Consider the following 15,916-nt stretch of genomic DNA (forward strand, 5'->3'; position numbering starts at 1 on the left):
ACTTCCGGCGGGCGCCGCTCGGGGCAGTGTAGAGTCCGGTGCTACCGCCTCGCCCGCGCGCTCCCCTCTAGGCTCCTGGCCGGAACCCCGGCTCCGGGAACCAGGAAGCGCCCGGCCGCGGGCGCGGGTTGTCGGGATGGCGGGGTCCGGCTGGGGTCCCCCGCGGCTCGACGGCTTCATTCTCACTGAGCGCCTGGGCAGTGGCACGTATGCCACGGTGTACAAGGCCTACGCCAAGGTGGGTGCGGGGCGCCTCGGGGCTTCTGTGCGAGGCAGCAGTTGGGGGCTCGAGAACTTCTGAGGTTCTGGCCCCAGTGCCCGCCAGACGCTAAGCAAGCGGGAAACGGGGCCGGGAAACGGGGAGAGGTTGAGACGGCGTGAGCTAAGGGTGCATGGCCTAGCCTGTACCAGGTCGACCTTCTGTGGAGGAGGTGCGCGGTGACCGCCACAGATAGGTCTTCAAAACAAATATACACCGCTGTTGTGCGGAGAAACGAGTGAAGACCTCGATGGAGCCTCGGCGTTAGTGGCTGAAGAATAGGCTCCAAACAGGGAGGATACCTGTGGGCTGGGAGGAGTCTGGGGCAGGGTTCTAGAAGGCTGGACCCACTTAGGAAGCAGAGTGGGCAGTTTAGAACAGTAAATAACATGCCTTAGCAGGGGCACTCTAGAATACAATGAAAGGGATTGTGAAGCAGAGAGGCTAGTAGGGAAGCCAGGATTCCAGAATCTGGGTGCCTTACTGCCCTGAGAAAGGGCAGCTGGGCAACCTGAATGCTGGTGTGAGTGGGTAGGCCCCGAGAGGAGGAGCAGGGTCAGAGGGGACCAGAGCCTTCTGGCCATGCATGGTTCCTGGTCCTCTCAAGGCAGAGCCCTTGAATATCCTGTCCCCACAGAAGGATACTCGGGAGGTGGTAGCCATAAAGTGTGTGGCCAAGAAGAGTCTGAACAAGGCATCGGTGGAAAACCTCCTGACAGAGATTGAGATCCTCAAGGGCATTCGACACCCCCACATTGTACAGCTGAAAGACTTCCAGGTGTGGGCCTGGGATGGGGCGACCACCAAAGGGGGCTGAGAAGGGCCAGTCTCTTCAAGCCTCCTCTCTGCCTCTAACCCCAGTGGGACAGTGACAACATCTACCTCATCATGGAGTTCTGCGCAGGAGGTGACCTGTCTCGCTTCATCCACACCCGCAGGATTCTGCCTGAGAAGGTGGCTCGGGTCTTCATGCAGCAGTTGGGTAAAAGCCTCTGACCCCAGCCTGACACCCCTTCTCATGATCTCTGCTCTCCCACCCCACCTCTGCCCCAGGCTTAGAGCTGTGACACTCTTAGCAGTTGCCCGCCATCCCAGCTTGGATTTGTAGGGCCCGCTCTTCGTTTTGCCCATCCCCAGCTTAAGGATGCTGTGAGAGAGATGGAGAGGAGTCCCATCTGTGGGGAGTACAAGCTTCCACACGTGAAACATATTCAGTAACATAAAGACCTCGTGGAACATTCCAAAGACCCAAGTGTTTTGCCAAGAAGAAGAGCAAGGGCCTAAAGGGCTGGGGCATCTAGGGAGGCTTCTAGGAGGAGGGGAGACTTGTGAAGGGGTACAAGGGAGGAAGGAGGTCACTCGAGGTGGGGGTCAAGCAAAGTCTTAGTTGGGGGAGCAGAGCCTGGTGCTTGTATGTAAAGCATTTGGTAGGGACTTTGCTGGTGGTTCAGTGGTTAGATCAGACTCTGCGTTCCCAACGCAAGGGGCCCAGATTCAATTCCTGGTCAGAGAACTAGATCCCACATGCCACAGCTGAGATGTAGCACAGGCCCCCAAAAAAAAAAAAAAAAAGCATTTGGTAGACCAGGCCAGAACTGGGGATGGGCAGGCAGGCAGGTAAGAGAGGGGAAGGGAGAGAGAGGCTTCTCTGACCTGTCACTCTACACGGTTCCTCCCGCCTAGCCAGTGCCCTGCAGTTCTTACATGAACGGAACATCTCTCACCTGGACCTGAAGCCACAGAACATTCTGCTGAGCTCCCTGGAGAAGCCCCACCTTAAACTGGCAGGTGTGAGTCTGGAACAGAAGGTGTGGAGGTTTTGAGGGTGGGTGTGCAGAGGCCTCCTTCTGCCTGGGCTCGCTCAGCAGCCCTGGTTCTCATGGAGCCCTCTGTTGAGTCATCAGACAGCGACAGGCTGGGATGTCCAGGGACAGGCCCTGTCACCAAAAGGTAGGGCCTTTCTCAGGCTACCGATGCTCGACTCTAGCGATGTGATATCCTGGGTGGGGTCAGGGTTCAGAGTGTGACCAGACTTAGTCCTTTATCCATCACCGAACTAGCATTCTGGGGCTCAGTCTGGGGCAGTGTTGGAAAGTGTGGAGTGGGAAAAGGGGTAGCTGTGGGCCCTGATAAAATTTGGAGGAGAACTGACTTGACGCTGGAGGCCAGAGAGGTCCACTGAGCTGAGTAGGACAGTGAGGGAGAGGTCAACCCCTAGTGAGCCCTTACCCTCGTTGCTGGTGTGATCAGGGTGGGCTTCCTGGGAAAAGGTGTGCAGGGGGCTGTGCAGGATGGGGAGAATATATGCCCTCAAAGAGGTAGAAGGGTTTGTAGTGAGAGAAACGACATGAGCAAAGTAGGGAAGTAGGGTTAATCCTGGTGAGTCTAGAGGGTGGGGAGGAGCTCTGCCCTGGAGCCCAGGGGGAGTCTGTAAAGCAGGAGCAGAAACTGAGCCTGCTGCCTGGCCTCTTGCCTGCAGACTTTGGCTTTGCACAGCACATGTCCCCCCGGGATGAGAAGCATGTGCTTCGTGGCTCCCCCCTCTACATGGCTCCCGAGATGGTGTGTCAGCGGCAGTACGATGCCCGTGTAGACCTCTGGTCTGTGGGGGTCATCCTGTATGGTGAGAGCTCTGTCCCCTGCCCCCCACTGTCAGAGCAGCCTCAGTCAGAGCATCACTGGGCCACTCCTGAAGGGTTTTAATGAGAACACTGACCCTTCTGGTCTGGGGCCCTTCTCCAGGAGTGGGCCAGGCCCAGCTTGACCCTATCCCCTCCCAGCCTGCCCTCTGCCTCCCTTCCACAGAAGCCCTCTTCGGGCAGCCCCCCTTTGCCTCCAGGTCGTTCTCAGAGCTGGAAGAGAAGATCCGGAGCAACCGGGTTATTGAGGTAGGTCTAGCAGGGCCTTCGAAACTGTGAGGGGCAGCGGGAGTCAGGGCCCTGAGGTGGCAGAGCTCACTGACACCTGCACAGACTGGGGTGTGGGCTCCAGGCCACCACTGTGGAGCTGGGCACGCTCTAGCCTGAAAGTTGGCTCCATTCAGTCCCGGGAACCCAGATCAACCATAGTGAGGAGTAAGAGGCCTGCCCTACAGCCTGTTACAGGTTCCCCATGGGGAGCAGGGCTTCCCAGGTGGCATAAAGAATCTGCCTGCCAATGCAGGAGACACAGGAGATGCGTGTTCATCCCTGTGTTGGGAAGATCCCCTGGAGGAGGAAATGGCAACCCACTCCCAGTATTCTTGCCTGGAGAATCCAATGGACAGAGGAGCCTGGCAGGCTACAGTCCATAGGATCACAAAGACAGGAGCCTGGGGACGAGGCTTGGCTCTCACTGGCTGTCACACTCTGACCTGTCACTCTTCCTCCTTGTCTCATATTCTCCATCTGTCAGATGTGTGTCTTGGGGGCCCCCCAGGACGGGGTGGTCCTGACAGGCCCTGGGGGCTGGGGGCCAGGATGCCAGAGCCCAGTGTGATCTGTTCCACCCCTACCCCTGCAGCTCCCCCTGCGGCCCCAACTCTCCCAGGACTGCCGAGATCTGCTGCAGCGGCTCCTGGAGCGGGACCCCAGCCGCCGCATCTCCTTCCAAGACTTCTTCGCCCACCCTTGGGTAGACCTGGAGCACATGCCCAGTGGGGAGAGCCTGGCACGAGCAGTGAGCAGCCAGTGGAGACGGGTGGGCTGAGGGCAGGTGGGGGGTTTCATTGACCCCTTTCATTGGTGACCAGGTGACCTGCCCAGCAGGAGGCAGAGAGTGGGCTCAGGGTATGGATGACCCCTCGCAGTGAGTGTTATGGGGGGTCATGACTCCCAATCTACCCTCCCGCAGACCGCCCTGGTGGTGCAGGCTGTGAAGAAGGACCAGGAGGGGGACGCTGCGGCCGCCTTGTCTCTCTACTGCAAGGCCCTGGACTTCTTTGTGCCCGCCCTGCACTGTGAGTGCCAGGCAGGTGTGGCAGGGTGGGGTCAGCCACAGCCACAGTGGCTGGCTTCCAGAAGCAGCTCCCCTTCCAGAATTTTGTGGGAGACAAGACAGTGGGGAAATCTGGAATTCAGTGCTTTGTGGGATTCCAGAGGGGTTGGTGTGAGGCAGAGGTCTCCTCGCTTCAGAGGCCTCATTTAAACCCCCACTTTCTGCAGACGAAGTGGACACCCAGCGGAAGGAGGCAATTAAGGCGAAGGTGATCAGAGTCCCCTGAGGACATGGGGAGGGGTCCCAGGGCCTCTGGGGGTTGGCTGTCCTAGAGGAACCTCCCTCCCTGGGAAGGGGTTCAGGCCGGCCCCAGTTGGCCCCTGACGTTGAAGTTTGGGGCAATCACTGAGGACCCAGAGGGTGAACCTGGAGCTGGGTGCTGGCGAGGGAGGCAGTGGGGGACAGCCCTTCCTCAGCCCCTTGCCCTCCAGCAGGTAGGGCAGTATGTGTCCCGGGCTGAGGAGCTCAAGGCCATCGTCTCCTCCTCCAATCGGGCCCTGCTGAGGCAGGGGACCTCTGCCCGAGATCTGCTCAGAGGTAGGCCCTGACCACCAGTTCCCCGGCCACTTCCCTCAAGCCCAAGGGGGAGGGAGGTGGAGGTAGGCGTCCTGAGGTGAGAAAGCAGACGGCTCCTCTCACAGTGCTCACAGTGCGCCTTTGCCCCTCATCCCAGAGATGGCCCGGGACAAGCCGCGCCTCCTGGCTGCCCTGGAAATGGCTTCGGCCGCCCTGGCCAAGGTTTGGAGCTGCTGGGAGGGGTCTGGGCGGGGCAGGAGGAATCCAGGTCACACCCCTAGACGACCTAGTGTCCATGTGGCTGCAGGAGGAAGAGGCTGGTGGGGAGCAGGACGCGCTGGCCCTGTACCAGCACAGTCTGGGGGAGCTGCTGCTGCTACTGGCAGGTACGGCCCGAACCCCACCCTCCCCACCGGCCCCCGGCCACCCTGCCCTCACCACGTGCCCTCCCTCTCTCTGCAGCGGAGCCCCCAGGCCGGAGGCGGGAGCTACTTCACACTGAGGTGCCCACTGGGGTTGGGAGGGTCGGTGAGGGGTGGGGTTCCTTGTCCCCATTTGCCCTGCTTCCGTGTGTGGGGACCTCCTTGGGTTCCCTCAAGGTGCCCCAGGTCACAGAGTCAAACCTCATAGACTTGCTAAGTTGGTGACTCCTGTGCACGTCATCAGGGCTTGGGTGCTGGGGTCAGGGCAGAGGGACAGGCAGGGTCTGGGAACTGAGCAGCAGTCAGGAGGCTTCCTGGAGGAAGGGGCAGAGAAGGACTCAGGCAAGTTGTTCTGATGAGGCAGAGGATCCCAGGGAGCATTAGGAGTGAGAAGGAGCTTGACTTGAAGGCCTCTCCTCACCCCACATCCCTGGGCATGTCTTCCCTTGGCAGGTTCAGAATCTCATGGCTCGGGCTGAATACCTGAAGGAGCAGGTCAAGGTGGGCCTGTGGGGACCCACCCTGGGGCGAAGCTATGTGCGTTCTGTTCCGCCCTGCCTGTGGCTAGCTACCCCTTGCCGCCTGTGCTGTGTCTCCCTCTCGTTACTGTCTGAAGGCATCTCCATCACAGTCTGTCCTTTATGTTCTGCAGATGAAAGAGGCTCACTGGGAGGCCGAGACCCTGGACAAAGAGGGGCTGTCGGAGTCTGTTCGTAGCTGTGAGTCCCGCCCTGGGGTCTGACTCTTCACTTGAGGAGGGATGAAGACTGGGGCAGCCCTAGATTCTGCCTCTTTTGCCGGAGGCCCAAGACTGACGCTCCCCATTTCCCCTCCACAGCTTGTACTCTGCAGTGACCCTGAAGGATGATCAGACAGATCACTGGGATCTGGGGATGCACCCCAGCTGGCCCCCAGAATTCTGTGGCCCTCAGCAACACTAAGGAGCAGGCTTCCTGGATGGGCAATTCTGGGACCCCCCCCCCCCCGCCGCCCGCATACCACAGGATCCCCAGCACCCCTTGGGAGACTCCTAACTCCCTAGAGAGTCTAAGAGCCCATGGTGTGTGCCGGGAGCACGGGGCCTTGGCCTGGGGTGGGCAGAACTCTGGGAGAAGTGTGTTTCTGTCACGTGACTTGTTTGGTGGTTGCTGGGCGCTGAGCCTGTTGATTTCTGGTTTTACTCTGAGGTGAGGGCCCTACAGGGCACTCCTGCTCTTTTCACTCCCTGCCAGCAGGCAGCTGTGCCCACCCCTGTCTTTCCTGGGAGCCTCACCTCCCTCTGTGCACTGGAACAGGGCTTCCAAGACCCCTCAGGGACCACCCATCCCACCATATGCACTCAGCCCTGCAGAGCTCAACCAGTCTTCCTGGGAGCTGACCCCGGCCTACCCTCTCGATATTTTAAGATTATCCTTCATGCATGACAATAATATCTTTGGTAGAGATGGGCAAATTTGAGAAACCCATGCCTTGTTCTTGCCCTGGTCTGGGGGGCATAAGGAGATGGGTCCTCAATCCTCATCCCTCCCACCTTCATCCCTCTGAGGAATGCCTGTACTGACCGCAGAGCTGGTCCAGGCCTGGGATGGGGAGGCATGCGGGCTCCGGGGGAACCAGTGATCCAGGGACCTGATCCTGGGTCTGACACGGCTGCTCCACCAGTGTGTGTCCCCAGGCAAGCTCCCTCCCCTTTCCTGGGCTGGGTTCTCCCCATCTCTCCAGTGGCACTATTACTCTCTCCTCAAGCCCCTACATGGGCTTCCAGGAGAACAAAGTGTCTTTAACCTGGAACGAATATGTCTACCTGGAGTTATTTAGCGTTTTCTTTTCTAAACAATCAGAGAGGGTGTTAGTGATTTCTAATCCTTCTGTCCTTAAATGCCTCCTTGGGGCAAGAGTTGTCTGCCTTCCCTATAGGAGACTGGGTGTAAAGAATATAATTCATTGTTTTTCTATTAAATTATTTTCTGAATTTGTTCTTCTCTTCTTGCCCTGGGAAAAACAGGAGAGAGAGCCCCAGCTCACAGGCTGGGGCTAGAGGGGCTCCAGGAAAAGCTGGGTGGAATGCGGGAGGCTGGGGGAGGTCACAGGGTCAGGGGAGTGAAAGCCTCATCTGCTCCCTGCCCTCAGCCCCTGGGGTTCCGGCTCTCCCAGCTGCCAGGCCTCCCACTGCCCAGGAGAGCAGTGGGGAGCCGCAAGCACAGGCCTCGGAGCCCAGGGAAGGCCCTTCCTGTCTGCATGGGGAGGATGGCCCGGTGGCAGGTGTGATTCTGTTGAACATCTGTGCTGCATACTCCTCGTCCTAGACAGGACCCAGTGCCTACACCGCCTCTCACCCTGGGCCAGTGAGCCGGATTAGGGAAAGGGCATCCCCTAGGGTCTCATGCTCAGCTCCCCAGGGCCCCCCAAGTTGGGGCTGTTTCCAGCAGCCCTCTGCCCACCTTCTGGTGGGAGGAGCATCTTTGGGGACCTAGGGAGACTGAGCTCGCCCCCTTGGGCAGCCACCAAGGCCTGAGTTCCCTCGCTGCTCAGCCTTCCATGCAGACCTTAAAGGGCTAACTTCTCCAGAAGCCTGACCGTTGGGTGGCAGTGTGGAGCAGTGACCCGGAAGGCAGGAAGCAGAGCTAAAATCCTGGCCTTGCTCTGTGGCTCTGAAGTTTGGGACCCATTGAGTAGCCTGTTTCTCAGTAAAATGAGGATGAAGGTAAATGCCCCATGGGAACCTGTGAGCCTGGCACACACAATTCAAAACTTACTTTCAGAGGAATGCATTCAGATTATTTCTGGGAGTGGGCTAGACAGAAAGCCCTCTGAGTAAAATGAGAAGGAAGGAGGAGAATGAATGGATCCAGTTGGGTGGATAAATTGAGAGAAATGGATGGGAGGGAGAATGGGAATGAGGAAGGATGGGGTTTGTGAAAGACTAATCAAATAGAAGGATAATGGGGTAAAAGCTTGGCCCTGGAGGCCCCAGTTTCTATTTGTGATGTCTGCATTGGCTATCTGAGGACAGGGGCCTGATAGCATTCTGCATGTGATTGTGGCGGGGAATGGGCCCCCGTGAGGGCACTGGGTATAGGAAAGACCTGCAGCCGGAGGCTGGCGGAGGAGGCCCTGGGTAAGGGCCCTCCCTGGGTGAGACGTTTATGTGTCTAAGCCACCTGCCAATGAGGGAGGCAGCCCAGCCAGAGGAGTTGGGGCTCCCCAGGGCTTTCTTTAAATGACAGAGGCCTGTGGGAAATAATGCTAATCTTTTTTTAATAAGTTTTTTTCCTAGGAGCCAGAGTTTCCATCTCTCACCTTTAACACTTTGAGAGTCCCCAAGACAGAGCAGGCCACCTCTCCCTCCCAGCCTCTGGGTGCTCACCCTGCCCTGTCCTCTCACCTCCACCAAGTCCCCCCAGCCCAGCCAGCACTGGGCCCTCTGTCTCCCAAGGGGCCAGCCCTGGGAGAAGCAGATGGGCCTCTGGAGCAGGTTGAGGGACCCAGGCGTCTCTGGCCAGCCTGCCTGACCAACTGGGGTGAGGGACTCCGTCTATAAGGGCCGTTGTCCTCAGAGGCCAGCTGCCATCCAGGCCCTCCCTGAGAGGGAGATGGCCCAACCCGGAGGCTGGGGTGTAAAAGAAGGGGCCACTGCACTTTCCCCAGAGTAACTCACACCCACCCCCGCCACACACACACAGATACTAAAAGGCCACGGGCCACAGACACCTACAAAAACACTCACCCATGCAGACTCCACATAGACTTGCAGTCATGATCGAACAGACACAGGCACGGTTCTTGTTGATTAGAGACAAGGTAGCCTCAGCGTTGCTGCTTCCCCAGACCCAGGGAGCCTCACATGGATTCTGGGAACAGCGATGTCTGGCAGGCACCGGGTGGGAGGCAGAGCAGCGGGCTCCGTGGTTCCCTCGCGCTCCCCTCGTGTGTGGCTCCCCACCCCCAACCCAGCCTCAGGAGTCAGCTGGGTCAGTAGGCACTGCCAGCAGCTCAGGCTCAGCAAATGGACATCCCCCAGATGTCCCGTTGCCTGCCCCTGCCAGGGCCTCCAGTGGTGGAGGAGGGACCATATGGCCACTGGGGGAAGGGAAGAGCCTCTCAACTCCAAACCCATCACCACCCTTTCCAGCTCCTCCCTGGAGATCCACTGGCCTCCAGAAAGTCACTTCTCTCTGTACCCCTCCTCCTTCTGGGAACCAGGCCTGGGCTGTCTGCAGGGGTGAAGGCAGAAGGGGACTTGAGCCCGGCAGGGGCCAGGAGTCGCCACTTATCTCCCTGAAGTCCCGTTTCTAGAGCCAGAGAGCCTGAGGGTGGGGGTGAGAGGGAGCAGGCCGGCCAGCTCTGTTGTCTTCCTCCTGAAAGTGACAGGGGTTGGAGGGGCTGTCTTATCACCTGTCAACATGTCCTGTACCCTCAGACTGCCTGCAGGGTGAGAAGGAAGAAAGGAGAGAACAGGAGGGAGGGGCCGGGAGAAGAAAGATACCTTTTCTAAACTATGGTGCCCTAATGGTGGGACTTGCATCGGTCTGGAAAGTTTTGGTGGTAAGTGGCTTTGTGGCCCTAACATCACACCGGGAGGATGGACTAATCAAGAAAGTGATGGTCTAAGTGGAAGTAGAAGCAGGATGGGAGGAGAGTGGCAGTCTAGTGGTGGACTGTGGGGCTGAGGGCTGAGAGTGCGGCAGATGCAGGGGGGACTCCAGCTAGGCCAGGTCAGCCTCATGTTGAGGGTGTAGGTGTTGGGTGGGTGTCAGCCAGGAAGGAGACCGAGGGTTGGAGATACAGATGAGAGGGCCATGGGCTGACAGGGAAGCCTAGAGAGCAGGGGAAGGAAGAGCGAGGCGGGGAGGTGAGCAGAGCCTGCGCACCCCTCAGCCCGCCCTCCTTGCCCATCTCTGCCTGAGCCCCAGAGCCTTCACTGCCCCCTCCACCTCGATTCCAGGGACAGGCAGACAGGTCAGGGCCCCTCAAGTTTCTCAGGCTGTGAGCAAGGAGCCAGAGTGGGGGCTTGGCCCCCTCCCACTCCCTAACCCCAGGCCCCAGCCAGCCCATTTTGTGAGGGTTCAGTGAATGTTCACCCCCTGGCCTCCCCATGGCCTGCATCCCTGCTCTTTCGCTTTTGGTCCTGCAAACCACTGAGGGGAAAGGGTCTGTCCAGTCCCATTAGGCAGAAGGCCCCTGGAGGGCGGAGTGCTGACGTGGGCCTTGCTGCTGATGCTGCCGGGGTGGCCCATGCCCCACCCCCCACAACCTGGGGCCAGAACTTGGTCTCCTCCAGCTCCAGGAAGGTCAGGAGGGGTTTTTGTCCCATGATCATGCTTGGGGGCAGCCCAGGCCCCTTTTCCTGGGGTGTTCAAGAGAGAAGACCCAGCATGACAGCTGAGCATCACTGCCCAGATCCTGGGCCTGTGTCCCTCCCTGCCCCCACCATCCTAACTCACTGTCCTCTCATTCTCTCCCACCTCTCCCTCCCCACATTACCTACTGCACAGGTTTTATGTTTCTTGTTCTTATTTTACAAAGGAGCCTAATGGAAGCTTTGCCCTTGAAACCAAACCCCGAGATGGCTCTTCTGCCTGTAAATCTTGGCTGGCTTTTCTACAGTCTGGTGTCAAATGGGGGCACCAGGATCTGCCTGGAGCACCTTGTTCCTCTCAGGCCTCTGAGATGGCCTGCTTGCGGAGCCTCCTGGTTGGTCTCCTGGATAACCCCCACCCCTGGAGCACACACATAGGTGAGCAAGATGAGATTTGGACTCTACCCTTTTTTTTTTTTAAGAACAAGTTACCATTTATTGATATGGTCCATCATGTGCCAAGGGCTTTACAAATGGCCACCCTTTGAACCAGGTGTTATTATTATTGAGTGGGGGCTCTTAATATCACAGCGGGGAAGGAAACTGGCTCAGAGAGGGAAAGGGACCAGCTCAAAGTCACACAGCAGTGCCTGGGCTGGAAGGCAGTTGCCCTGCCTTTGTTTTGTTACACCTTTGATGGCCAAGATGTGGGGGGATAGGCACAGGTGCCAGAGACAGCTGTGATTGAGTCTTAGCCCCTCCTGCCTTCCCTGGTGCAGCCCATCTGGATGACTGCTTGAGTATCTTATAGGAGTTGGCACTCCTATGAAGCTGTGGATGAGGAGGTAGAGAATACCCCTCCAAGGGCAAGGTTAGGGGCCTGTGAAACCCGAGACTCCTGGAGGTCAGTAAGAAGTAAAATAGGCAAGTCATTTGGAATTTTTATTTTTCACTGAACTGAGAGAGGAAATCCAGCTATGGAATCCAGAGAGAGTTCTACAGGAACAGAACAGAAATTGTCTGGGCCCTGGGCCCAGAGAAGGCCTGGAGCCTCCTGGGCTACTGTTCATTGCCAGCTTCATCCTTGGCACTAAGCCCCTCACATAGCATCACTCAGCTTCCAAGAGCCAGAGCCCACAGTGGCAGCCGCTTGAGACTATGGCTGCAGCTGCTGCTCTACCCAAGGAGGGGTGTGGGGCTGACTCTCAAGGGTCAGGAAGGCCAAGCTAGGAAGTCTTAGAAATCACCCAGTCCATTCCAATTTTACAGATGATGAATTGAGGCCCAGAAAGGGTGGGTTTTAAGGAGAATAAATGTGGAGACTTGAACTCAGGCCTCCTGTCTATTGTGAGTGTCTGCCTAAAGCTCCCCTGAGCATATCTGAGTGTTGGTGTCTAGAGGAGCTAGGCACCTGGGGAGCTGGCCCGTGTTTGTGTCTGTGTGCCAGGATGCATCTGTGACATACCCCTCTGCTCACACCAGGATCTCTGTGTCCCTCTGTATGTCCCTCTATGGGTTCTCCTATGTGCAGGAACTTGGGGGCATGGTCAGAGAGGGTCAGATCTATTCCTACAATCCTGGGAGGCCTTCCCAGGCTGAGTAGGGATATTGGGTCCTGAGGGGTAGGGTGAGGAATGGGAACTTTGCTCCCAGTGGAGAGGGTGAGAGCAGAAGGCAGACTGGAGCCCTGGATGAGAAGGGTCCTGGGGCTGGCCTGGGGCAGGGAGACAAAGCCAAGATGGGATATGGGTCCCTGGAAGCTGAGACATGTTCTCAGCACTTGTGTGGGCCCAGCTGTCTGGTCACCCCAGGGGAAGTAGTCACATGATGTGGCACCTCTCAGCTGATTGCTTGAGGTCCCCCAGTGTGCTCTGGGCCTTGTCCTTGAGTGAGCCGAGGTCCAAGCCAGGGAGGCTGGCCAGCTGCCCAAGGACCGAGGCCCTCTCTTCCTCCTCCTCTGTGTCCTCCTCAATCATCTTGGCCAGCTCCCGGGGCAGCTCCACATCTCCACCTGCCATCTGGATTTGGCTCTCGTCTGTCTCGTTCTGAAGGGAAGAGGGAAAGGGGTGCGATGGGGTTGCAGGTCTGTGGGGACTCAGAGTTGAGGGGCAAGGAGGAGCCTGGACTGCGTTCCAGGCCCCAGGATTCTGGAACTCCAGGTTCCAGTGAACTCAGCCCCCCTTCTCCATGCCAGGATCAAGCTTTTGACGCTTGGATATGGAGACCTTGCCCTTTCACACCGCCTGACTTCACCCTGAGATACTGAAGGTAAGACATTAGCGCAGTGAGTAACGACAACATAAAAATACTTCGGAGTCAGACTGAGTCAGCTAAGTTGTGTGTTGACTGTCATTAACTACACTGAAGAATGTTACCCATCACAGTGATGGATTCCATTCATCCAACACCTATCACATGGTTGACACTGAGCTGAGTGCCTTTAATGCTCACAACAACCCTGTGAGGTAGGTATTATTTTCTCCATTTTACAAATAAGGAAATTGAGGCTCAGATAACTTTAGTAATTTGCCCAAAGTCACACCACTTGGAAGTAGGGGAGCTAAATGTAAACCTATGTCCCTCATTCCAACATCTGTGTCTTCTTTGCACAGCACCTACCTACTGATGGTCATTGCACTTCCCTGTCCCTTTGGGGGCTCTTTGGCTTTCTACTTTATGTCCTACTCAGTTACAGCCAAGTCTTCTCTCTCCTAGGGTATTCAGAGTTCTCTGATGGCAGAGTTGTTTCTCTTATATGCTTAATGCAAGCATTTGAGGATGATCCATTCCTAGCTGAGTTTGACTCTCCCTTTGAGAGATTTTCAAAAGACTAGTGCTCTGTGGGAAATCAGGGGCAGCCAGGGGCTCAGTAAGCATGTACTGAATGAGTGAATATGATGTTCACATATCTGATCCTCCAATTCAAGTGCAAGATCAAGTTCAGGTATAGCCTGTGCTTCCCTTTCTCCTCAGAGTCTAGCTTCTGGGCAGGGGCAGTGGCTTGTGCCTCAGTTCCCTCCTTAGGCAACAGGAGCAGAACTCTCACATGGTCATCTGATGCTGCAGAGCCTAGAGGAGACATCCTCCTAGATACTTGGGCAGTCAAGGGGGTACTTTACTCTCTGCAGACAGACTTCATACTTTGGAAGGCAACCAGGGGTCTGGGAGCAAGTGCAGGCTCAGCAGGTACAGGCTTGATCTCTTTTCCCACTCCCGTCACTCTCTGGCTGTGTCTGACCATAGCCAAGTCCCTTAATCTCTCTGAGCCTCAGTTTCCTTATCTGTAGATGTGGGTAGTAGCTACCTGGCAGAGTTACTGAAGGGTTAGGTAAGGGCATGAAGATCAAGCACACAGAAGGTGCTGCCTACTCTCGGTCCATCTCCCTCCCTGGGTGTTCAGAAGTGCCAAGAGATTTTACCCCTGAGGTAGAATCTACTGCCTTCCAACTCTTCATATGCCTAGGCCTGACTCTGGGTTGGGTGAGTGGGAGTTGGAGGAGAGAAGGGGCCTGAATTGACTCCAGAAACACAAACCCATCTGGACTGGGCTACCTCTCAGCGTCAAGCCCTGGCCCTTGGCAGGCACTAATTAACCGTGAATGAATGAAGGAGTGAGAGAATCGTTGATTTAATCAAACACTCCTTGAGAGTTGCAGCACCAGGAGTACGGCAAAGGGGTCCGGAGCCCACAGCTCAGGGTCCCGGATGTGTCTTGCAGCCCAGCTTCCTTAAGCTTACCTTGGGCAGCCGGTATTTGTCTCGGAAGTGGCTCCGCAGCGTGGCCCGCTCTGCCTTCCTCTGCGTGAACTGCGCGTCCCGCTCCATCCTGTGGGGGCACCGGGGGCGGAATCACCATCGGGGCTGAGAAAATGGGCGGGGCCTGCGAGGAAGGGGCGGGAAGGGTCTCTATGTCCTAGCCGGTTTACTCGGCTCCCGCCCCCGCCGGCCGCGGACCGGTATGTTGGGTGCTCTAACCAGCCAAGATTAATCTTCACTGCCTCTCTCGGGTATCACAGTGCCCTTTATTGCCTCCACACACGTCGCCTGATGCAGCTATCGGGGCAGTCTGTCTGGCTTTCCAGACCCTAACATAGGTGGCGTCTGACTCGGTCTGTCTTTTCTTTTTCTGACAGGTTGTGTCAGTGTGGGGAAAAGTATTTGGGACAGACACGGGTTCGCATCGTGGCTCCACTACCACTTTTTGTCTTTGAGTAAATCGTTTACTTTCCTGTTTTGTAAAATGAGGATAAGATTTTGCAGCTCACAAAACTGTTATCATGATTAAGTGAAATAATAGCTAACATTTAATGGTTTGCCATGTGCCAGGTGTCTTGCTAAGCGGTTTATGTACATTAAGTATTAACCCTCATAAACATATACAGCATGTTTTATCACCACCCACATTTTACAGAAGAAGAAACTGAGGCACAGAAAGTAATTTGCCTAGGGTCACCCAGCAAAAAAGAAGCGAAGCCAGGATCTGACCCAAGCAGCCTAGTGTGGAGTTGAGCTCCTAACTCCACTCCAGGTACCTCTCTGTCCCAGCATTGTCCTCGCACAAGAGTGTCCTCATCTCGGGATGTCTCTGTGACTGATTCTCTCAGCTGCAGCGCTTTGCGCTGAGCCTCAGGCTCAGAGGAGCTCCAGTTGGAAGACACAGACGGCTGAGACCAGATCGGATTAAGGGATTACTTGTTTCGTCAGAAATGCACGTGCCCCCACCTCGTCTCAGGCCCCTGTCGCCCCTGCCCCCACTCCCTCTGGGCCCGAATGTAAAAGTGGAGCGGGGTTCTAGGTTGGAGACCGGGTGGCTCTGGGGGCACCCTAGAGGGCCCGGCCCTTACCTCCTCTGGAAAAGTAGGGGAGGGCTCGGGGTCTGAGACTGCCCTAAGGGTGGGCCGGGCGGCTCTTGGGGGGTGGGAAGGGCCGTGGAGTCAGGAAGGGATGCCACTCACTTCTCTTCCACCAGTTGCTTCTGATACTCCTCATACTCCTCTCGGCTCATGCCCTGCGCTTCGGCGGCCGACTTGTCCCCGTCCCCCTTGTCCTCGCAGCCCCCCAGGCTCCCAGTGAGGTTCTTCAGCTGGCCGCCCACCATGGTCTTCACCATGAACGCCATGGTCGTCGCTGACCTGGGCGCCGGGCGCCGGTTACCGCGCGGCGGGCACCCAGGCACGTCCGCTCCTACTTCAGCACTAGGTCTCAGGGACAGCTCCCGCCGCAGGCTGGCGCCCCACGCTCTGCGCCGCCCACCGCCCGCCCCTGCCCGGGCCCGCCTCCATAGCCCCAAACCCCTCCTCACAGGGGGCGGGGGGCATGCACGGGGCTGAGCAGACTGGACCACGTGCCCGTGCCTCACTCCCGCCTCCCCAACGTGCCTCCTTCCATGCCAAGCTCCGCTGGGCACTGCCGGCAACGGATTGGGGCTGCTGTTGAGGGCGGGGG

The 15,916-nt window shown here is 57.2% G+C and overlaps 2 protein-coding genes across 4 annotated transcripts; one reads left to right on the plus strand and one right to left on the minus strand.

Annotated features, from left to right (window-relative positions):
- On the plus strand, positions 18-7,146 carry ULK3 (unc-51 like kinase 3). 3 transcript variants are annotated; one of them, XM_018066233.1, is made up of 16 exons: positions 18-238; positions 897-1,037; positions 1,121-1,241; positions 1,943-2,047; positions 2,739-2,882; positions 3,065-3,147; positions 3,761-3,916; positions 4,091-4,196; positions 4,402-4,442; positions 4,669-4,771; positions 4,908-4,972; positions 5,058-5,136; positions 5,213-5,253; positions 5,626-5,673; positions 5,825-5,891; positions 6,011-7,146. In XM_018066233.1, exons 1-16 carry the CDS (start codon positions 137-139, stop codon positions 6,025-6,027), a joined length of 1,419 nt encoding a protein of 472 aa, XP_017921722.1. In that variant the 5' UTR covers positions 18-136; the 3' UTR covers positions 6,028-7,146. The 3 variants fall into 3 exon arrangements, 2 of the variants coding, with proteins under 2 accessions (XP_017921722.1, XP_017921723.1); XM_018066234.1 differs by having other exon boundaries at positions 62-238; positions 900-1,037; XR_001919874.1 differs by lacking the exon at positions 5,058-5,136 and having other exon boundaries at positions 34-238.
- CPLX3 (complexin 3) lies at positions 11,123-15,683 on the minus strand. The gene is made up of 3 exons (XM_005695134.3): positions 15,427-15,683; positions 14,210-14,297; positions 11,123-12,516 (listed from the first exon to the last, which is right to left on the minus strand). The coding sequence occupies exons 1-3, from the start codon at positions 15,588-15,590 to the stop codon at positions 12,292-12,294; spliced, it is 477 nt and encodes a 158-aa protein (XP_005695191.1). The 5' UTR covers positions 15,591-15,683; the 3' UTR covers positions 11,123-12,291.

This window comes from Capra hircus, chromosome 21, assembly GCF_001704415.2.
Source record: "Capra hircus breed San Clemente chromosome 21, ASM170441v1, whole genome shotgun sequence".
Taxonomy (NCBI): domain Eukaryota; kingdom Metazoa; phylum Chordata; class Mammalia; order Artiodactyla; family Bovidae; genus Capra; species Capra hircus.

Coding starts and splice junctions, on each gene's coding strand:
- ULK3 (XM_018066233.1), top strand. CDS start 137: ATGGCGGGGTCCGGCTGGGGTCCCCCGCGGCTCGACGGCTTCATTCTC. Junction 239..896: donor TGTACAAGGCCTACGCCAAG/GTGGGTGCGGGG, acceptor CTGTCCCCACAG/AAGGATACTCGGGAGGTGGT. Junction 5,674..5,824: donor ACCTGAAGGAGCAGGTCAAG/GTGGGCCTGTGG, acceptor TATGTTCTGCAG/ATGAAAGAGGCTCACTGGGA.
- CPLX3 (XM_005695134.3), bottom strand. CDS start 15,590: ATGGCGTTCATGGTGAAGACCATGGTGGGCGGCCAGCTGAAGAACCTC. Junction 14,298..15,426: donor AAGCAACTGGTGGAAGAGAA/GTGAGTGGCATC, acceptor GTGCCCCCACAG/GATGGAGCGGGACGCGCAGT. Junction 12,517..14,209: donor ACAAATACCGGCTGCCCAAG/GTAAGCTTAAGG, acceptor TCTTCCCTTCAG/AACGAGACAGACGAGAGCCA.